This window comes from Stenella coeruleoalba (assembly GCF_951394435.1).
Source record: "Stenella coeruleoalba genome assembly, chromosome: 7".
NCBI classification, from domain to species: Eukaryota; Metazoa; Chordata; class Mammalia; order Artiodactyla; family Delphinidae; genus Stenella; species Stenella coeruleoalba.
The window spans coordinates 9,874,981-9,898,607 of record NC_137153.1 but is presented as its reverse complement, the minus strand read 5'-3'; the positions used below and the strand labels follow the sequence as shown (position 1 = coordinate 9,898,607).

The window sequence follows — 23,627 nt, the reverse complement described above, 5'->3', positions numbered from 1 at the left end:
TGAGGGGAAAGTCTCATCCTACTTTCTGTGCAAGGCCTTGTAGGGATTATCTGCTAAACACTGGTCTTTAAAATATTTGGCTTATTTTTGGCCTTAAAATGAAAAGTTATCTTACTCCTGTTACTTTTGTTTTTTAATTAGTTTTTATTACTCCTGTTACTTTTATCCCAACACCTGAGATGCGCAACTGGAGAAAGGGGTTGGGTTTGGGGGAGCAGAGCCAGTGTATGGGGGGCAGCACCACTCTAGAATATGGGGCGTTTTCTGGGGAGGGTCTTCCAGGATGGGTTGTCAAAGCCCAGATGGAATCCCAAAGCCCCTGACATCTAGGAGGAGAGGGGGGCTCCGGGCGGGGTGGGGTGGGGAGGGGCAAGAGCTCGCAGGGCCAGAACCTTCTGCGTCCAGCTGTGCTCAGTATGGTGGTCGCTGGCCTGAGGCTGAATGGAGAAGGACGGATGGGAGAGACAGGGTGCCAAGGGCTTATTGCTTTTAAAATAACACTTTGTAGCCATAAAAGAACGCTTACTGTTGAAAATTCAGTTGGAAAATCAAGTCAACAGGAAAACACAGTCTGCTCAATAGTGCACCACGCAGAGAGCTGTAACGTTTGGTGCATTCCCTTCTAATACATAACACACATTTTATTTTATTATTTTTGGCCGTGTGGCTTGTGGGATCTTAGTGCCCCGACCAGGGAATGAACCCGAGCCCACGGCAGTGCAGGCACCGAGTGTTCTAACCACTGGACCACCAGGGAATTCCCACATAATACACATACTAGTTGGTTGAAATAGTTTATTTTTTTCCGTAAAATTAGTCTTCAGCTCCACATATCATTTTGCTTCTAGTATTTTTTGCTTAACGCTCTGTTGCTAATATTTGGACAGCAGACTTACACAGCACGATCTCTGGGCATGTAGTTCATACGTGGCTCCCCCTTTAAAAAATAAAAGGTCTCTACCCAGCAGGGACTACATTTTTCAACTTACTCTGTAATCACCAAAGGGGCCCTCATATGCGCGTAGGCCAGATGAGATGGACACACTGAAGAGAGATTGCATCATCATCGACTCTTTCAGGAAAGCACCCAATATTTGAGATGACTATCTGGTACTTCCTCTGGATGGTTGAGAACTACTTCAAAACTATGTAGATTATCTGTAAATATTTTCAACTGTATTTTAGACACCAGATAAGGCTACCGGCCATAAAAAGGACTCAAGCTTCTTCAGGAAATGTAATTAAAACTTTACACTCACCAAGCGACTAGCACAGCAGAGCACTCATATCCTAACATCCAAGAATGTGACTCTGTGTCAGAGCCAATATTGAGGTGAAAAAACCACAAGGAAGGAAGGATACATCGAGATGTTATTCCTTCCTAAAAAGCTTTAAGCTTCAGGAAGTTCCTTGATTGGACTTTGCATTCCTGGGAGGGGCTGCCTCAAAGTGATTCAACATCAACACTGTTCCTGCAAAGCCATCATCATATGATATCATGAGGAGTCCACACCCGCACGGCCAGGGGCTTCAGAATTAGGATCACGGTCCCTAAACACACGGATGAGTGTGTGCCTGTGATTTTATAATAACAAATTGAAGAAACTTCTTGCTGCCCTATTTTTTTGTCCTAATATTACTTTGAAAACCCTTCTGGTTCTATACTTTGCACTTCCACTGTCACTAAATTGCTTCGTTATTTGACTAGACTCAGCAGACAAGGAAAATCATTCAACCAGAAATGGAAGCTGGTGCCTATTCGGTTTTCGGAATCAGAAGCAGAGCGGCTTATCTTCCAAACATCAAACTGGGAAGAGAAGGCATTTTGGATTGCGCGGAAGCTAATCTAGGGACTGGTCATTCTACACGTCTGCATGACGCTGACAGACGTGCAGAATTGTGTGTGTTCCTGCCAGTGTGATCTGAGCAGTACTCGGTCATGAATTACTCAAAGGTAATACCGCTGTCTTCTTCCTCTTTGTGCCTTGGGTGCCAGCATCGCCCAACACTGCACACTCATCAGGAGGCAGGGAATGACACGTGAGCTAGATTCTCAGGACATTTCTGTACATTTTAGGAACTCCTGGGACTTCCCTGGTGGTCCAGTGGCTAAGACTCCATGCTCCCAACGCAGTGGGCCCGGGTTCTATCCCTGGTCCGGGGACTAGATCCCGCATGCCACAACTAAAAGACCCCGCATGCTGCAACTAAAGATCCCGCGAGCTGCAACGAAGACCCGGCGCAGCCAAATAATAAATAACTTTTTTTTTTTTTACTTTAAAAGAATGACCTCTTCACAACTGCTGGGAGAGGTCATCTCTTTGACCTTTGGTTCTTATTTTGACCTTAATTGTTTTGCTTATCGTCTCTTTGTTTTGTGTGTGTGTTTAGACCTAGCAGGTAAGCCTCTACCTTGGATAGAACCTAAGAGACCATTGGTATTCGAATGTCAAACAGTCACAGAGTGAGACCTTGAACCCCAACCAGCAGAGGTTCAAAGACGGAAAACATCCAACTTTCCCAGTTGCATTGACCGAGCCACACCCGGGCTTGGGCCGCGTCCAACATCAACAGGACGTGCGGAGCAGCCCAGAAGCCCTCGGCCCGTCATCCAGCGTCTGCATCGGACGGGGTGCTGACATGTCAAGCCCACATACCTTGAACAGCAGTTTGCTTGTCCTCCAGCCAGTGGGGGGTGGACAGGAGAGTGACGGGTCCCTCGTTTTCCCAAACGTCTCATTTGTGTCTACAACATTTTAAAGTCAGACTTTCATAAAAGGAGAACACGGGAGAAATGAGAAAGGAGTTGAAAAGCCTCCCAAATTAAGTACCCTGGACATCCTTTTCTAATGTGATTCTAGCCAATGGGATTCTTATTTCATCCTTCATCCTCATTCAGCTTATAGGATAAGGGTGTCAGCTGGGAGGTACTGTCAAGTGGGAAACGTCTGGGATGGGTGGGGTTGGAAAGTAGAAATCCCACAGTACATGCGGGTCAAAGTTAAGCACAATGAACGGGTTGCTCTAAACGTGGGAGGCCTTTCTCTTCCTCTTTATGGGTCTGTTCTTGCTTCATTCATCCAGATCTTTCTGAGCGTTCACTGTTTGTCAGGCCGCAGGACCCGGCGAAAGAGCAGTGAAGAGACAGTCAAGGTCTTTTGCTCTAACAGTGGGGGAAAGCAACGCCCAAAGCAACATGCAAGTAAATAAGCCACCGTGAGAAATAATTCCGTGTTGTGCAGACAGCAGAGGGTGTGGTTTACGGGGCACAGCTGGGGGCCGCTCTGGACTGGGGGCCCCGGGGGACGCGGCACGTGGGAAGACCAGCCGCCCTCAGCAGCGGGCAGGACATGCCGGGGAGCGAACAGTCCAGGCAAGGGAACCCCTGTGCCCCTCTTAGTGTCCAGGAGCGCGGAGGGGACCACAGGGAGGTCCCAGAGACAGCAAGCCTGGCCCAGCTGAGCCCCTGATGCGAGAGCGGTGCAGGCCGCCCCCTCCTCTCCTGTCTCTCTCCAGCACCCTCCCCCTTCTCCTCCTACTCTCACAGGGCTCTCGGCCGCTCATCGTCACGCACATGTCAGGGCAGAACTGCACGAGGTGACACGTAAAACCCGACACCTAAGCAGCGGTGAGTTTACAGGACCTGCCCCTGTCCTCGAGACAAGCATTGCTGGAATAACCAGCTCTCTCAGGGTGGGAGCAAGAGAAAGGAGGAAGAGAGATGCAAAGGTCTGAGACGTGGCCGCTTGGAGAAGCCTGATTCAGCCTGCAGTCACTGCACCATTTTCAGGTGGGAACTCCTGACACCATGTTCTCTTTAGCGGCCGAGGGAAGAGAGAGCAGGGAGGACAGGAACAAAGGGAGAGGCACCTCGTTGGGCTGGTGATGGAGCAGGTGACCACGCTGCGAGCGCTTCAGGATCATTCTCCCACCCAAGGGCCTGGGCTTTGAGGGCTGGGCCATGTGCCTGGCACCGTTTCAGCCGCTGAGCTGTCCTGGGTCCAGTGCAGGGACTTACCCACGGCCTCCCCTCTAGCCAGCCCCTCCTGGGTGCCTCATCTTGCTTCTTCCACAAGACGGAGGACGAATATCAAAGAAGAAAGAAATGGGGTTTGAAAACAGCATATGGGTCTTTCCATGCTGCTTGGCCTAACTGGAGAGACGAGCTTAGTGGGAGAACAGGACCTGTAAGGCACCTGCTCAATCTGGCTCCAAAGTCTCCCTCCAGGGTTTAATCCTGGAGACCCTGCACACCCGTGTCCTCCAGGGACTATGTTTTGGCAAGAAAAAAAGATTCTTGGGACTTGATTTCCTATTAACAAACAGAGTCGTGTATTTATGTTGAATCTTTGGGCATCATTTGTAGAGAGTGGGCAGCAACAGACTTACTTGGTGTGCCCTGAACAAGGACAATAATATAAAAAACAGTTCACAAAAGCTAGGCGTATGTTCCTTCCTTCCTCTTTTTCTCTGATAAGAGCTATGATGTCAGCAGCACGGGGCTTCTCTTCTTTGCACTGCAGTGGACGGTGCTAAGTGTCCGACACCGAGTCACACCAACAACTCTCACGGGTGAATTCCTTCCTGGGGGGAGTCTCAGTGCTCCTCTGGCCCACGGTGCGTTGTGTCTGGCACCTGGAACTCACTGAATGGCCCACATCCAATCGTGTTTAACTCACACCCGAGAGGTGGTGTCTGAGCCAAAGACACTGAGAGATGCAGAAACGGGAGTGGACGTGGATCCCACGACCATGGGCCAGGAGCACAGATACAGCTGGAGGCTGGAAGGGCGGCAAGACCCCTGGTGAGGATTTCTGTGGGAGGACCTTGCTGCAGAAGGCAACTCAGGACGTTTCTACCATTTTGTTTCAGTCTGATTTTTTTCCCCTTTCCATAATAAATAGTGAGCTATTTGAGAGAAAAGAGTGCAAAGAGATTTTCCTTCTGACAATGATAATTTTTCAGGAATCTGACAAATCAAACACCCTTTTCAGGTTCATCTATTAAGAGGACATATTTAAATTCCTATTATTCGTTCCCTCCTAATTGTTTCCTGTTTGCTTACAAATGATTCAGATGAATGGAATGCCATAAAACTCCCCCAAATGTAAGCCTCTCCTTTTTTTATGAAGAGTAGTAAAATCAAGGGCCGATGAAAAAAGATTCAAGTGCACCAGTTTTCCCACTGCCAACCACAAGACTCAAAATTTCATTCTTTCCCAATGTATGAAGGGAAGTAGACATGAACAGGAATTTTACTTGGCAGTGACATTAATCATCAATTCCTTGGATGTCATTCTACGTGATTTGCAGATGTCATTCGATGGCATTCCTACCAATGGATACAACTCCTGAAACAATGAGCAACCATTTTCTGAAAAGACCATGATAACAGAGAAAGGGTGGAAGACCTCGTACCAAACCATGGCGCTGGTTACCTCAAGTACTTCTGTTTTGTTTGAATTGTCACCTCGAGCACGCACTTACTTTGTAATTAAAACAAAATCCAAAAAAGGATTGCAATTCATAAGAAAATTTTAAAATTGATATATATATTTGAAAGTGTCAATCACATATTATTTCCTACCTCGTAACTGGCAGGTAATTATACAATATGAAAATCATGAAGTGATGCTCTAAGGATCTATTTAAACACAAAAAGATTTGAAAAAAAGGAAAGCAGCAGGAAAACCTGCTACTAGCAATGTTATTTCTAAGCTACCAGGTTTCCCTAAATTTCCACATGAAGGGAATTTAAACACTGAAATCCATTTTCCCTGTATTTTACTTTATACTGAAAACCTGACTAAGAAGCAGATCATGACGCCACTCTTCAAACCTGTAGCTCCACAGCCTCTTAATAACCACCCGAGTGTTCCGTCTGCCTTTTACAGACAGCGCCCCACCCTCCCAGAGACACTAACCGCACCTAAAGTCCAGCTCAGAGCTGAAGAGCTGTTCAAACTCCTGAGATAAGGAGGGCGGCAAAGGCATGTTAACAGCCCCTCCCGTTTGCTCTCCTGTGATTTATACTCACTTTCTGAGCTATTAGGGCAGACGCACTTCACTGAGAGCCCAGCCGGGGCCCAGTCAGTGGACACCCCGCCCGTTCTCCCTCAGGAAGGCAGGTCCCTTATTTCATTAAAAGCACTGCAAATACATATTCAAGATGCAAAGATAAAGGTAGTCAGCAGAGGCGGTTCATTGAGTGGGTTGGAGCTACAAGAGTGTAAATCTCTTTTAAGGCTGCCACTTCTGAGCTCCTGCGACCTGCCCGGCATCTCAGCCCGCCTGGAGTCTAGGTATGGAACATTCGCTACCGTACACAAACCTAGCAGCCCTGCTGCCTACAAAATGCGGGGTAGTAGAAGAGAGATTTCTGAAACTGCAACACAAGATTGTCAAGGAGTTTACTTTTATAAAATTGCCCGCCCATTTGTTAACTTAAGCCATCTGTCTGGATGATTTGTTACTTGATTAGTCTAATAATGCTCATAAAATCGCCTAACAATAAAGTGATGTACGGATATAAGATATTATTCTCATTTGAATACCGATCTATTCTCACCAATGAGCTGATGGAACGGAGAATAAAGCAGGCTGTTCAGTACCAGGGAAGCAAAGAGTAACTCCTATCCTGAAGCCATCCTTCCTGCCCCAAATCACAAAGCTCAGACATCACGGGGGAAACGCAGGGCGCTTTCCCAGATCCTGGAGAATTCATTCTCAAGGAAATGTGGCCACGTAGACTATGTACACATTTGATGTGACGCTGACGTTTCCACCGACCTCCATCAGGGCAGTGACTCGAGGTCTGTTCTGTTAACTGATTCCTCCTCTCTGACACTGTGACAGCTCCGATCATCACCACCCTCCCCGGTGGTGCCAATGGAAACAGCGCACGCAAGGTTTATCATCCTAACAAGATAATGGAAACCAAATACGAAGGTGGTATCCGCGGAAACACGCCTTCCGTGGGTCCCAAAGCCCAGTGGGTCGGGCTGGGAAGGGCGCTCTGCACTCGTTCCTTCCCCAGGGTCTGCACCCACAATCTCCATCCTCAGCTTTCAGGCTTCCCGTGCTTATCTGGATCGGATTTGCTTACTGATTCTTAAATGTGAAACATTTGGAAATGCTTTTAATAGACAGCTCAACGTACTCCCTTCCCAGCTCCTCTGGGGAGGGCTACACCCCTGCATACGTCGGAAGGCTGCACCAGGCACAGATACTTTCACAGCTGAAACCATTTACAGTTTTTAGCAAAAGGCAGATTTGACCAAGCTTCTCATTTACCTTCTTTACTTTGGGGTATCATTTATATTTTTGAAGGACCCCACTTGGTAGCAAGGTCACACCAGCCCGGGACAACTCGCCTGCAGGAGGGGCCACTTGCCCCGTGGTGGAGCCCAGGCAAAACGGTTTCCCTGGCAACAGAGGCAATTCAGCGCAAGTACCACAGTGTGATCAAGCCGTGCGGGAGTACTCACAGTTTCGGTTTGGCAAGCAGAGGGGGGGGCTCCTTTGTGGGTGACAGCAGCACGGCTGCGCTGGGAAGAGCTTTGCTGCCATCAGCTCTGCCGTTCATCAGTCCATTCACTCCGTGGCCCGGGTGGACGCCGTTGGTCTCCCTCTCCGCGGCGGAATTGAACTGAAGGGCCGTCGGGCTCAGCCCGAACACGGGGCCGGTCACGTGCTGGATCTCAGCTGGTTTCTGTGAAGCCAACTCGAAAGAGCCGGTGTCCCAGATTGGAGGGGGCAGCGGGGAGGGCTGGAAGCGGCCACTGCTGGCCTCTCCAGCTGAGTCGTAGCTGCAGGCGTCCATGTTGGCTGAGGGAGGGGACAGGAGGAAGACACCGTGATATGCTTAGGATCCACAGACCCTTCCCACCGTCACAGACAGCCTGGGAGCCCAGGGTCCTGTTAGCTGTTGATGGGGCAATGCCGAGGGGGGGCCTGGGTCTCCCAGGCTTGATTTCACTGCACCTGTTTCATTTCCTGAATGGCCCACCAGCTGGGAGACCAGCTACCAATTCATTAACAAATTTCAAACAAGAGCTAAAGATAGAACTTGGTTAAAACACACACACACAACACAAACAGCATCAAAAAAAACAAATGACAACACAAACAGTATCAACTAATGATGCTTTGTCTTCTTGCATTTCAGCCCATGGATCCAACGGAACATCCTACCTGAGCTTTGCTGACATTAGTGTAGGCTACAAAGGTTTTCGGTGCTGGGCAACGGGTATTCACTCATTCACTCATTCATTCATCCATCATAAAGCCAAGTGACGCTCTGAGTCTAAGGGAAATGTCTTACAATCTCACAGACAATTTTTTCCGGTTCACATGACTGACACCAGCTGTAACTTGATACAAAAGAAAGTTTTGCTTGTTACTGTCAATGGCCTGAACGCATCTTAAGAGTATCTTTGTATTCCTTGCCTTGCGCAGAGTCCAGCAGAGCTCCAAAAAATGCCTACTGAGGTGAACATGTAGCTCAAAAATAGCTCTTATGTTTGGTCTAGAGCAGATTTATCCCCAAGGAAAATGGGAAATACTGCATGTTAATTTCTGCCACGCGGACGAGGAGCCTGGAGTTTTGGCCGCGTGGTTAGAGCACTGCACTCTTGCTGTGGCCATTTGCTGGGACTGTCTTCAACTCAAAATCAAAATACTGGGATCCTCCCTGGAGCTCTGATCGTGACCCTGGAGTTTCCTGTTAACACTTAGAGCCCTCATTCCTATCCACTGGTGTCCCGTTAAGGTGAACTTTACGTTTTGTCTCTTAATGAAGATGAAAAAGCACTAATTCCCCGCTACAGCCCTAAACTGGTTTTTTCTGTGTCTCTGCCGCCCCCTAGCACGAGTTCTCCCTGTTCTAGAGAAATCTAGGTGCCACTCGGCTGTGTCTTCACTGCCTCCTAACCATGGTGCCCCGTACTGGGCTTGGCCAGAGGTATTTTTAGAACCACTGTAAAATAAACAACAGAAATAAGGCCGTAAAGACCAGGTAAAGCTAATTAATAATAGTAGAAAACAGTTAACTAAAAGTCAAAGAAATAAAGGAAAAGAACTGTTTCAGGTTGCTTTCCCTAGCACTAAGTTTCTGAGTTTAAAAAACTGCCCAGATATTTCTGAATGTTGGTTTTAATAATAAGATACATTCCTTTAGTTTTTCATAGGCGTCCAGTCTCAATGAAATCTGGTTTCTAAGATCTTTACAGCTTCTCTAGGTTTATCTAGTGGGTTAAACAGTGACTGATTTGCACCAGTATCTCCAGACCCCGTGGACACTGGTGTGAGCAGAGTTCTGGGCCAGCAGGAGGCCCTTGGGCAGCCATCGCATTGTTTCCAAGACCAAGGTCCCAAGACTGAAAGAAGAGCCCCACGTGTGTTTCGCTGCTACATCATCATCACCTTTGTGTTTTCATCTCCGCTTCCCCTCCCCATCTCCCACCCCAGCCTTTTGTTTCGGTGATGAAACCCTGGTTGTGAGGATGACCCCCGGGGCAAAGCATTCCTGGAGGCTGAGCAGTCCTCCCGGTGGGTCCTTTCTGCCGTGGGGACCCGCAACCCTTCGCTCCTCACATACCTGAGGTGACCACCAGCTGAGCAGTGCTGGTCGCTGACCCGTAATCATTGCTCGCCGAGCACGTGAAGATCCCGGCGTCCTCAGGGAACGTCTCTGCTATAACGAGGGTGCAGATCTCCTCTGGAAGGAAGAGAGCAGAGTAACTCATCAGAGGGTAACCACAAAGTTGGTCCAAAGAAGCCAGACCCTCTGCCTTTCTAAAACAAGCAAATTCAGTAACAATTACTATAGGGTCACTTTACGAAGTCATCACAAGAGAATCTCTTGACATTGAATTGAGCTGTTCAACCTAGTGGCAAAAGCTTTGGAGTGGGACTCATTCTTTGTGATTTTCCATCAGCCTTGGTTTCCTCACCTATAAAACAGGGGTAACATACAGCTCACAAGTGTATCTGTGTAGAGGACACAAGAAGTTTGCAAAGTGTGTGCCTCTGTGCTAGGCACGTGGAAGATGCCAGCTCCTGCCTAGTTTGGTTGATGGTCATGGAAGGCCTTTCAACTACAATGTAGCTGCTCAACTGAAAAGCCACTGGTGGGGAAAATCAAGCTTCTCTGAAAAGCTGACAATGGGAAAAAAAGAACATAACATGGAAATGTTTGACGGCGGACAATTATTCTGGATACTACTGTTACACAGTGCGGCCATGTTCTGTAGCATGCAAAGCCCGGACTCTGGAACCAGCTGCCGGGGCCTGAATGACGGCGCTGCCCCATGGGGCTTTTGTGACTTTGGTCCACCTCCCCGAACTTCAGAGCCCTTACCTAGAAGATGGAGATAATAAGAGAACCTACCTTTTAGGATTTGTATGAATCATGACTCATAAATCAACCATCACAGGGTTACTGTGAGGGGTGGTGATGGTAACCACGACAACAGCTGACAGTTACGTAAGCCCTTCTCAGGCACTAGGTAACACTACCAGCACTGAATATAGATGAATTTAGATTTAACCCTCATGTCAACCTTATGAGTTACAATGACTACGCTTAGCCTGTTTTACAGACAGGAAAGCTGAAGCACAGTAAGGCTAATTGATTTACCCAAAGTCACGCAGCTCATGAGTGGCAACTTGAACCAAGATGGGCTCCAGACTCCACGCTCCTCACGACCATCTATTCTTGGGACATGATACACACTGTTCTTAGGATGCTGCCTGGTGCGTGCTAAATGCTTTGTCGTCAGGAACTGTTAGCTGTTCCATTAAGAAGCAGCTCGATCAAGAGTGTATCAGCTATTTCCAATTAATTAATTAATGTATGTACGTATGTATTATTATGGGAGTGCATTAACTATTTTTAAATTCAACGATTGTCTATATTGTACAAGTAACATAAGACGATTCTGTTGGTAAGTGTTAAGAAAAGTCATATACACTAGGGGCTTCCCTAGTGGCGCAGTGGTTAAGAATCCGCCTGCCAATGCAGGGGACACGGGTTCAAGCCCTGGTCTGGGAAGATCCCACATGCCGCGGAGCAACTAGGCCTGTGAGCCACAACTACTGAGCCTGCGCGTCTGGAGCCTGTGCTCCGCAAAAAGAGAGGCCACAGCAGTGAAAGGCCCGCGCACCGCGATGAAGAGTGGCCCCTGCTCACCGCAACTAGAGAAAGCCCTTGCACAGAAACGAAGACCCAACACAGCCAAAAATAAATTAATTAATTAATTTTAAAAAAATCATATACTTCTGATTCCCACAGAGCCTGTTGATTATTCACGCATTATGTGGGCCACGTGAGACTCTGTACCATAGATTTTTTGCAGGAATGGCTGCAGTTATCCCCTCCTGCATCCAGGCCCTGCTGCAATGGGACTCTGCAGCCCCATCCCCTTCCCTAGCCCTGGGGTTCCGGCTGGCCTGACGGCTGTTTTAACCCTAGAAGCGGTGGGAGTGATGTCTGTTCTGAGCCAAAGCCTCAGGTCCCCTCTGGTTCTGCTCCATCTCTAGGAGCCCGGCTGAACCCCTCAGGGATGGAGGCCATGGGGCTGGAGAAAGGGGCCCCTGAGCAGAGATGGGCCACCACAACTGAGACCACCCGGCTCATCCCTGCCAACCTGGAGGCCAGCCACAGCCCGTGGAGTGAGCCCACCTGGGTGGGCCAAGTCTGGTGCCCCACTGGGGGCTAAGCTGAGCGGCTGACCCTCAGGATTAGGGACACGGGTGGTCGCCACCTGGAGCCACCGATGTCTGGGCAGCCATGCTTTCAAGAACCAGGATGTGGGCAACTTCTCTTCCAAGCTCCTTCTCTAACAGCCCTGAGGGCAAGCTTTTCAGAATTTAGAGGAATGCGTTGCCCCTGGAGTCAAACATCAGTAATGAAAATTAGCAAACTTGCCCTCAAACATATGTTATGTTTGAAACACTGGGAGGGCAAAGTGCTCACTGTGGGTAAAAGTCCTACCTTCTAATACAAACATTTTTAACTATTAAAATTACATGTCCATTTTTAAATACCAATAAAAGTAAAAAACGCAAAGGTGAACCAATCAAACGATAAATAAAATGAAAGTGAGTCTTCCTTTATGTCCCAAGAGAGCTCATGGGCGTTGATTTCAATTACAAGATAGGCTGAGTTCCTAAAAATGTGTTGCCTTGTTTCAAATAAACAGAATTATTTTCTCTTTTTGAAAGAACAGACACTGAAATAGAAATAGTGGGAAAATTCTGGTTACTACCCATTTTCTCTTCTATTTTATTTTAAACTAGTGGTGGTTGCCACCCACTTTCATGGGTCATGATCCACAGTTTAAAAACACTGCGCTGTCGGGCCCACCAGAGTTCCTGGCTCAAAAAACATCAAGGAATCCTGCTGAGGTGTTTGGCATATTAAGAAAAGAGTTTGCAGGTAAAGGCATCAGATACATTTTTTCTTTAATTTTTAAAAAATTTTTGGCTGTGTTGGGTCTTCGTTGCTGCGCGCGGGCTTTCTCTAGTTGTAGCGAGCGGGGGCTACTCTTCGTTGCGGCGTGCAAGCTTCTCATTGTGGTGGCCTCTCTTGTTGTGGAGCACGGGCTCTAGCCGCGCAGGCTTCGGTAGTTCAGGCACACGGGCTCAGTAGTTGTGGCTCACAGGCTCTAGAGCGCAGGCTCAGTAGTTGTGGCGTACGGGCTTGGTTGCTCTGGGGCATGTGGGATCTTCCCGGACCAGGGCTCGAACGCGTGTCCCCTGCATCGGCAAGTGGATTCTTAACCACTGCACCACCAGGGAAGTCCCAAGGCTTGAATACATTTAAAGCACACAATTATTATTGATAAAAAGGCTCCCTGAACAGAAGGAAAATGACAGGATGACAGAGGGCGTGAAGGAAGGTACCCTGTGTGTTTCTGAGTGTACTGCACACAGTTCAAGGCTTCTCAATCAAAGAGGAATAAAGTGTGGAAATAATTCAAGTCAGAGCTTCACATAAGATGAATCACTGGGAAAGTGAGATGTATCTGGAAAGGCAACAGGGACTGGGAATTTTAAATTGAATACACATGGTTACGAGATGAGTTAGAAGTGTCCTTAACCAGAGGAGGGTCAATAAAGCACAGGATATTACAGCTGTAAAGGACTGTATGTGGACGAGCCCAAGTTGCTCATTTCTTCAAGTGAGGTCCAAGGTCCAAAGGGATCCTCTCAAGGTCATGGTTAATGTTGAGGCCAAAATGCTGACAGTCACACCCCGTCCCCCACAAGCTCCTTCTTCCGACAGCACAAGGCCTCTTAGCTGTTCTGCATTTTTTCCTGGTCCAGGACATGAGAAACCCAATGAGAAATGAAGTAATAAAAGATTTAAGATGGGAAACAAGGAGTTTCCTGGATCTGAACACTTCAATTACTCTCACTATCCAAGTAACTCACTAGAAACCCATCTGCCCAAGTAGGTGGGCTGTGTGTCCTCCAATATATGAGATACACTGGAAGGATACAAGCCCAGTCCGAAGGACACTGTCACGTGGCCATGACGGTGGGAGAAGAAATGAACAGCCCAGTCTGTAGAGATTTGGGGAAAACCACCCCCCCCCCCCATCCTCTGGGAGATGGGCTCCATCTTAGAGGATGCTGTTGGGAGCCTGGGGCCGTCAGCTGCCGTGGCTGACCCCTCCCTCCCTGCACTGTCCTCCCAGGGCCGATGCACTTGAACGGTCTTCTCTCAGCCTGGAAAGATGGACTTTCTGGAGACAGAGAAATGCCATTGCTCTCAATGCCTGAAAACACTTTCCCTGTAAACACTGTGTTTACAGTTAACACAGTTCTGTGCCCTGAACCTATGTTTTAAATCAGGGTAAAATCTTATCCAGTAGGGATAATAGAAAGTGGCTTTGGAGTGATGATCTGGCCAACTCTCAGGGTGTCTTCTTGTGTTATCTACAATTTTGATTTTTTTTTTAAGTTATGCCATTTTAAGAAAACCTGAGCTTGTTTATACAGTTGCCCCTTCTCCTCCAGAGGGCCCTTTTGAGAATGAAAAGATTGCATGTTTCGAATCTGACTGAACTAACTTCATTTTCTATGAATTTTCAGGAACACTTCTATTGCATAAAATGAGGTAGATTCATGCACAGAGCTGATGACCGACTGGACAGTCTACATATGGAAGAAAAAAATAAGAATAAAAAAGCACTGGCAAGTTCTTTCGGTGATCTTCGGACACTGCTACGTCTCAGGGACTTTTACTAGATAAAACATTAGTCCAATGCCCTAAAAGTTGTTCAGCTTTGATTCTCTTGGAAAATTTCATCCGAAAGTGACAAGAGGCTCACATTTTGCTGAGAGAAAGGAGCGTCTCAGCTGGGATGGCTCTGACATTACAGGGATGAAGAAAGCCAGCAGGACAGGAGATGAGCCCAGCTGCAGCACTGAATTTTCATCTAGTAACATCTTATTCGAACAAAGACCTTAAGATTTCTGTGAAGTACATTTTGGTGAGGGATGGGAATCAGGAAGTGACTGCTTGTCTCAAATAAAGGGAAATAGAGGCTCACTTATTTTTATTAAAAAAATGTCCTTTAAAAAACGCAAAAAATTAAAGTTATTAATAACTCTAAGTACAGTCCTTTTTAATCCAATTTTCCTAACTGGTGACTTTTGATTTGAGGGCATATAATAACTTAGTAAACTGGAAACCATTTTTGCTGATGGTAAATTCTGCTTTCTAAAGTTGCCTAAAAATTACTTAATCATGTAAATATCTCTCAGAGGTTAACCCCAAATTTCACTCAAGTTCTTGGACATGCTGAACTCTTGGTTAAATACAAACAAAACCATTTTGTTTGCAGAAACGTAAAATGATGACGCAGCAAGGATAACATTACTAAGTCCTCTGGGTAATGAGGGAACACGTTCATAAATGTCATCCTTCACAGGTTTTTCCCCCCCTTTGGGGGCCAGCCTAACTTAAAACAAAAAAAAATCCAGCTTTTACCTTCCAAACCACATGGTTTGGGTAACACAACTAATAAAAAAGGACTCTGGGCTAAAATCAGCAAGATGAGATTCAGTGTGGGTAACTGTAAGCCTTGTATAAATTTTTATAAAGGATTTTTAAAAACTTCAAACTGTATCATATATAGAGAAAGATATTTAAAGTACACAGTTTAAGACTCACGGACATAGAGAACACACTTGTGGTTGCCAAAGAGGAGGGGGCTGGGGAAGGGATGGATTGGGAGTTTGGGGTTAGCAGACGCAAACTAGTACATATAGGATGGATAAACAACAAGGTCCTACTGTAGAGCATAGGGAACGATATTCAATATGCTAGATGAACCATAATGGAAAAGAATATGAAAAAGACTATATACATGTATAACTGATTCACTTTGCTGTACAGCAGAAATGAACACATTATAAATCAACTATGCTTCAATAAAAAAATTTTTAATAAAAATGCACAGTTTAAGGAGTAACAATGAAATGAAACCCTGCACACCCATCAATAAGTCTAAGCAATAAAAGATGACCAATACTGCAGAATGTCCCATACGCCCTCCCCAGCTGAATCTTCCTTCCCCTTTAGAGATAATCACTCCTTTGATTTTCCTTATATGTTTACCACATATGTATGTATCCTTCAAAAATGCGTTTAGTTTTTGTTTTAATTTTTATTAGAGTACAGTTGATTTACAATGTCATGTTAGTTTCAGGTGTACAACAAAGTGAATCAGTTATACATATACATGTATCCACTCTTTTTTAGATTCTTTTCCCACATAGGCCATTACAGAGTATTGAGCAGAGTTCCCTGTGCTGTACAGTAGGGCCTTATTAGTCAACTATTTTACACATAGTAGTGTGTATATGTCAATCCCAATCTCCCATATTATCCCTCCCCCTTTTACCCCCTGGTAACCATTAGTTTTCTACATCTGTGACTCTATTTCTGTTTTGTAAATAGGTTCATTTGTACCATTTCTTTAGATTCCATGTATAAGTGATATCCTATGATATTTGTCTTTTTCTGTCTGACTTACTTCACTAAGTTTTTAAATGCTGACTAACAAGCATTTATCTCGTTGTGTAAAGAAAAGGCCACCTACAGCCTCTTCAATAAGTGGTGCTAGGTAAACTGGACAGCTACATGTAAAAGTATGAGATTAGAACACTCCCTAACACCATACACAAAAATACACTCAAAATGGATTAAAGACCTAAATATAAGGCCAGACACTGTCAAACTCTTAGAGGAAAACATAGGAAGAACACTCTATGACATATATCACAGCAAGATCCTTTTTGACCCACCTCCTAGAGAAATGGAAATAAAACCAAAAATGAACAAATGGGACTTAATGAAACTTAAAAGATTTTGCACAGCAAAAGAAAACATAAACAAGATGAAAAGACAACCCTCACAATGGGAGAAAATATTTGCAAATGAAGCAACTGACAAAGGATTAATCTCCAAAATATACAAGCAGCTCATGCAGCTCAATATCAAATAAACAAACAACCCAATCCAAAAATGGGCAGAAGACCTAAGCAGACGTTTCTCCAAAGAAGATATACAAACTGCCAACAAACACATGAAAGAATGCTCAACAACACTAATCATTAGAGAAATGCAAATCAAAACTATAATGAGGTATCACCTCGCACCAGTCAGAATGGCCATCATCAAAAAATCTACAAGCAATAAATGCTGGAGAGGGTGTGGAGAAAAGGGAACACTCTTGCACTGTTGGTAGGAATGTAAATTGATACAGCCACTGTGGAGAACAGTATGGAGGTTCCTTATAAAACTAAAAATAGAATTACCATACAACCCAGCAATCCCACTACTGGGCATATATCATGAGAAAATCATAATTCTAAAAGACACATGCACCTCAATGTTCATTGCAGCTCTATTTACAATAGCCAGGACATGGAAGCAACTTAAGTGTCCATTGACAGACGAATGGATAAAGAAGATGTGGCACATATATACAATGGAATATTACTCAGCCATAAAAAGAAACGAAATTGAGCTATTTGTAATGAGGTGGATGGACCTAGAGTCTGTCATACAGAGTGAAGTAAGTCAGAAAGAGAAAAACAAATACCGTATGCTAACACATATATATGGAATCTAAAAAGGAAAAAAAAATGGTTCTGAAGAACCTAGGGGTAGGACAGGAATAAAGACGCAGATGTAGAGAATGGACTTGACACGGGGAGGGGGAAGGGTAAGCTGGGACGAAGTGAGAGAGTGGCATGGACATGTATACACTACCAAATGTAAAACAGATAGCTAGTGGGAAGCAGCCGCATAGCACAGGGAGATCAGCTCGGTGCTTTGTGATCACCTAGAGGGGTGGGATAGGGAGGGTGGGAGGGAGACGCAAGACAGAGGGGATATACGTATGCATATAGCTGATTCACTTTGTTATACAACAGAAACTAACACACCATTGTAAAGCAATTATACTCCAATAAAGATGTTAAAAAAAAAAAGGCCACCTTCCCACGGTCAGAAAAAAGTTCAACTTCCCCAGACATTTACCAAAGCCCTCAGGGGTAAGGGGTAGGCAAGGTCACGGGGTTTCCTGGGAAATCTGGGGCTCCCGGGGGTGGGTCGGTGGGTACCTGGAGGGGCTAAGCATGGGCAGGAACTGGACAGCCCAGAGGAATCACTGGTGGTGTCTGTGTCTCCGAAATCTCTCTTTTTAAGGTCAACATGGCCAACTTCCAGATCTCAGCACCGGGTCAAATCAGAGCACTTCCGTGGGCGGTAACAGTGTTCCCAACTGACCCGGCAGGCAGTGACAGGCCGGGCCAAGCAGAGATGCGACCTGGGGTCAGCTCACCCGCAACCGTCTGTTGTCAGGGCAGGAGATGGGCGGCGGCCCTGAGCTCTCAGGGATGAATGCCTTGCCGTGTCTGTCCTTGTCACACATCGACGTGTAGCCGTGCCTTCCGGGGACCCCGGCCTCTGGCTTCATTTGCTGTCATGCTCCTGTCCTCACATCTTGCTCTGGCCGGTGAATTCTCTCGCTGCAGGGGTCACACCCTACAGACAAGCTGTGGAGGAAAATCCTTGAGACCCTGCAACTCTGAAAAATCTTGACCACATCTCCTTATGGAGTTGGAGGTCATTTTACACCAGAATCTGGAAGGCGCTGCTTCGCTGTCTGTGTGCCTAGGAAGCCTGCTGAGAAGTCCTAGGTCACTCTGATACTGTTAGTTTGCTGTGACCTGGTGCTTCCTCCCCGGACATGGAGAGCATCATGGCCTCGTCCTGGATGTTGTGAATTTCACAGTGGTGCACACCGCTGTCAATGTGTTTTCATACGTTGTGATCTCAGCGGGTCCTTTCAATCTGGAAACTGATATCCTTCCGTTTGAGGAATGAAAAACAAATTGCATGGATAATCTCTCCCCTTTGTCCTCTTCTCCTGGAATCCTACTTATGAATGTGTTGTCTACCGGGGCGGGTCTACCATCTAATGTCCTTACCTTTTCTCTCTACATCCCTTCTCTGCCTTTTTCTCCTACTTTGCGAGACATTTCCTAACTTTCATTTCTGCTACCAGCTTTTTCATCGCAAGCACGCCTTGTTTTCTGAACGGCCCTCCTCTCCTCCCCCCTTGTACCTGTTATTTTTTCTTCTTGGATGCGCTGATTTTCTCACCCCTCCGACGAGAGCGCTGCTTTGTTTTTACATCTTCTTCTCTTTGCAAGTCTGCTTCCTCCAAGCTGCTTTCTGGGGAGTTGCTCGTGCTCTCCTGTATCATCCCAGAGGGAGGTTCCTTCAGACACCTTTGATCTCTTCTTGTCCGACGTGGCTCTGAGCTGACGGGAATCTGGACAGCAGAGAGCGGCCGTTCGCCCTGGCCTTCCCCGGGGTGTAATCTAGATGGCCTCTGTCTTGGAGAAACTCCCGCATCACTATGGATGGATTTTTTTCTCTTGGGATGCTGCCATCACCCAGAAATGAGCCCTTCGGCCTCCACCAGGCTGGCCTTCTAGAGGCCAGTTTGGGGGGGCGGGGCAGAGGCACGCAGATCTCAGGGTTCCAACAGTCACGCAGTTTTCCCTTTGGTGTCTTGGTGCCTTTCCCTCTCTCCCCAGAGATTTCTCACCAAACCTTCTAGGTTCACGAGACCCTAAGTGTCTCAGTCATTTTTTACGGTGCTCCAAAACCTAAAGACATACTGAATAGCCTCCTTCGTTAAGCAGTTCTTTCTAAAGAACGTAATAATATTTAGGTCTTAACAAGTTAGTTATTGTTTTAAAAAATACATATAAATTGAAGGAAAAATACCAATATTTTATTCTTAAATCACCACAATCACTTACTAATGGATGTGTTTGTATGCTGGGAGGGCACAATCCCTCCTGGAATCAGATGGGACCCAGCCAGCCTGCTTTCACAGTCCACCCGATTTTCACGTGGGACTTGCTTTTTATCACACACACACCAAAAACTCAGTTTCACAAAGATACGACGTCACAGCAGAGAATGTAGGGTGATGTAACGTTGGAACTGTTTCGAGCCGGCAGTCGTCCCCAGGAGATGTCCAGTGTCACTGTGTTTGTCAAAAATCTCCAGCATCTCCAGCACCCCTGCCGGATGGTGTGGCACCCAGGGCGCCTTGCCACACAGTTTGGGAACCACAGGCTTTACCCAACCCACTTTTGCTTACTCCAATCTTAACCTGGAATCGCATTCAAACATCCTCACTGTGGCCCTCCTACTGCTCAGCACCTCAGTACATTTAAACTATAATTTCCTTCACATCGTGATTCACGGGACCAAAGCACAGATTCCACGCCCCAAGATCTAGGAGGCCGGGTGGCCCTGGAGGCACACTGAAAGCCAGGGCACCGCACTTTTACGTGCACCGTTTCCCAACCAGTAAGACACGTTGGTTTTTGGAGTTTCGATTTTGCGTGTCATGAGACAGTGCTCTAGAAGTAACGCGATACAGTTTGTGGCTGTTTGCAGACGTATGAGTCAGGACCTGAGCGCGGACAGCTGTCGAAGGAGTCTTCTGTGGCCCTGCCCGCCCCCCCCCACTGGTCTTTGAAGGATGCAATCAGGGTAAAGTCGGAACGTCAACAAAGGAGGCCAGAGCAGGTACCGTGACAGACACATGTGGGTTCTGAGTAAGCTCACTGCTATGGACTCACAAAGCTGTCTGAGAAGATGGGTGATGCAAGCTGACTTCTGTCTAGACAAGAGAGGAGTGGAAAACACATCAGACAGACCCAGCAGAGGAGTGACAAGAAAAACCTGTTTCCGTTGCACAAATGCATCGCAGGGAATGGGCTGTTTCCTTCCTTATCTAAACATCTAATCCCTACGGGGGCTGTGACCAGGCACTAGTGCATTTCAGTTTCATTTCTAGGGCTTTAAAATATCTTGCCCATGAATAAGAAAAAAGAAGGAGAGTGAAGAGAAGAAAAAAAGAGATATATAAATAAATGAGGGGGGATATGGGGAAAGAAAGGGAGGGAGGGAGGGAGGCCAGCCAGCAGGGAGAGAGCAACAGTGATCATGTCAGGAAGGGGAGAGAGGGCAGGAAAACCAGAATGCTCAGGTATGTTCTGAATTTCAAAGGCTACTTATATTTTAGCATTTGGAGAATATCTCCGACCTAGTTCTGTAAAATTCACCTCTTGCCTCAGATGTATCGTAGTCATGTCAATTTTCCTCCTCTCCATTTAACAGTGGCTAAAAAACAGCCACAAGGGAAGCCAGTTCCTATGTACATTCTCTAAGGTTGAGTAGTTGAGAGGTCTGTGTATTGGATGCAATAGTCCATCAGGTCATTTAAGGACAGTGAAAGAGTCAATACATGTTCTGTTTTTTTCCCCTGGAAGCATCAATGGTCAACTTCAAGTCAATGTTAGAAAACATTCGCCTAGTAGTAAAGGAATCGTAATCATACCTGGTTCTGTCAGGCAAGTCAGGACATTGTTTAACTACAAGTATGTGTCAGTGTGTGCTTGTTCTAAAGTTCTAACTCATCACAACTCATGTGAGCAGTCACTTGAACAGTTGTTCATGCGTGTGGGTTTTAGTTAATTCTCCGTGTCAAGTGTAGATTTCTGAGGAAGGGTATTTTTTTGTTTTTTGGCCACGCATCTCAGCTTGCAGTATTTTAGTTCCCTGACCAGGGATCAAACCCGGACCACGGCAGTGGAAGTGCCGACTCCCTGGACCACCAGGGAATTTCTCTGAGGCAGAGTGTTTTAATGGTCCTGTATGAAAAAAAGGAAGCAATTCCAACCATGTCGTGGAGAATATAATTGTGGAGGAATTAGCAGAGGTCGAGGAAGACTAGTGGTGTCTTGTTTTTCATCGCTCCTGACTATGTACGTGTTTGCCTTAGACTGACAGATATGCTTGAAATATCGCTCCATCAAGAATTATCTGTCTTCAGCAAGTGCTATTATTGTGGTTTGAACGGAGGAGTCTGTTTTCTTAAATGCTTCCAGATCGAACCAAAGGGAAAAGAAAAATAGGAAACTTCAGCGAACACAGCGAGGGCAGACTTTTTCATACGCTGCTAGGACGTGCAGTTTACGAGGAAGGCCTTCCGTCTCCCGCTCTTCTTGGCATGATCTTGCCACATTAAACCAAAAAGCATTTAAGAACATTCTAGAGGTCAGACTACCCCATGATGATGCTGAGGACTGGTTTCACTAAATAATTCATGATCAAAACTATATTCTAGGGCTTCCCTGGTGGTGCAATGGTTGGGAGTCCACCTGCCGATGCAGGGGACGCGGGTTCATGCCCCGGTCCGGGAAGACCCCACATGCCGCGGAGCGGCTGGGCCCGTGAGCCATGGCCGTTGAGCCTGCGTGTCCAGAGCCTGTGCTCCGCCATGGGAGGGGCCACAACAGTGAGAGGCCCACGTACCGCAAAAAAAAAAAAACAACAACAACAACAAAAAAACTATATTCTAGAAGCAAAACAGCAAACACGACTGAGACAGGCGTGTATGGGGTCTGAGGGGTGGTGGAGGGGCTGAAGGAGTTTCTCTCTTCCCTCCTCACCCAAATACTCCTTCTTAGTTGGTGTGTTGAGAGCTTTCAATTTTCAAACACACACATACTCAGAAACTAAACTATGCAGCTTCTTCCCAGTGTTTTAAATTTTCAGATGATGCTTAGTTTATGATTTTCCAACACAGATCACAGGAGACATTTAATAAGTCATATCACCTGTGTTGATGACACTGGATAAAACACGATGAAAGAAGAGTTGCATGAACTCAAACAGAATCCAAAATGCAAGACCAAAGCAGTCTTAATCCATTCCACCAGGAATGCCTTCAGAATTTTTGGCCCAAGATTTTAGTATTATTGTACATAAAGCATCAGAAGAGATAACCTACTCCATAGACTTGTTCACACAAACTTTCTTGTGGATAAAGGAGATATTTGGTTCCTACTTCTATATCTACCTATCTATCTATCCATCTATCCATTCATCTATCTATCTATCTATCTATCCATGTCTGCCTAGTCTATTTAAAACAGCAATGTAAAAGATAGGCCTTAACCCCCCTATAGGATTTCCACATCAGGTCATGAAGGAGACTGAGTCTCAGAAGTCCCCTGTATCAGGGAACAGCACTGTGCAATTTTACACAAAGCCATGTCACAGCAAAACACGCAGTTGTGTTGCTTCCACAGTTTGAAAAGTGACCACAGTAACAGACATGGGGACCGTACAGGTGGGCGGTGGGGTCTGGGTGTATGTAACTCACAACAAGAAGGTATCCGATTAGCTTCTGCACAGCAAAGGAAACCGTAAACAAAACGAAAAGACAGCCCACGGAGTGGGAGAAAATATTTGCAAATGAAGCGAACGGCAAGGGATTAGTCTCCAAAATATACAAGCAGCTCATGCAGCTCAATAGAAAAAAAACCAAACAACCCGATCAAAACATGGGAGGAAGATCTAAATAGACCTTTCTCCAAAGATAACACACGGATGGCCAATACGCACATGAAAAGATGCTCAACATCACTAATCATTAGAGAAACGCAAATCAAAACCACAATGAGGTATCACCTCACACTGGTCAGAATGGCCAACATCAAAAACTCACAAACAATAAATTCTGGAGAGGGGGTGGAGAAAAGGGAACCCTCCTACATTATTGGTGGGAATGTAAGCTGGTACAGCCACTATGGAGAACAGTGTGGAGGTTCCTTAAAAAACTAAAAATAGAGCTACCATATGATCCAGCAATTCCAGTCATGGGCATATATCCAGAGAAAACCGTAATTCAAAAAGAGACATGGACCCCAACGTTCACTGCAGCACTATTCACAATAGCCAGGACATGGAAGCAACCTAACTGTCCATCGACAGAGGAATGGATAAAGAAGATGTGGTACCTATATACAATGGAATATAACTCACCCATAAAAAAGAACACAATAATGTCATTTGCAGCAACATGGATGGACCTAGAGATTGTAATACTGAGTGAAGTGTCAGAAAAAAACAAATATCATATGATGTTACTTATATATGGAATCTAAAAACATGGTACAAATGAACTTATTTACAAAACAGAAGTAGAGTCACAGACAGAAAACAAACT

At 46.0% G+C, this 23,627-nt stretch overlaps 1 protein-coding gene across 1 annotated transcript in view; it reads right to left on the bottom strand.

The window, feature by feature from the left end:
- Window positions 1–23,627, bottom strand: part of PALLD (palladin, cytoskeletal associated protein) — a 389,328-nt gene that overhangs the window by 189,910 nt on the left and 175,791 nt on the right. The window contains exons 9-10 of the mRNA XM_079926090.1: window positions 9,599–9,718; window positions 7,488–7,827 (exon numbers count right to left, since the gene is read on the bottom strand). Coding sequence (XP_079782216.1) covers window positions 7,488–7,827; window positions 9,599–9,718 — 460 coding nt within the window. The remainder of the gene's footprint in view (window positions 1–7,487; window positions 7,828–9,598; window positions 9,719–23,627) is intronic.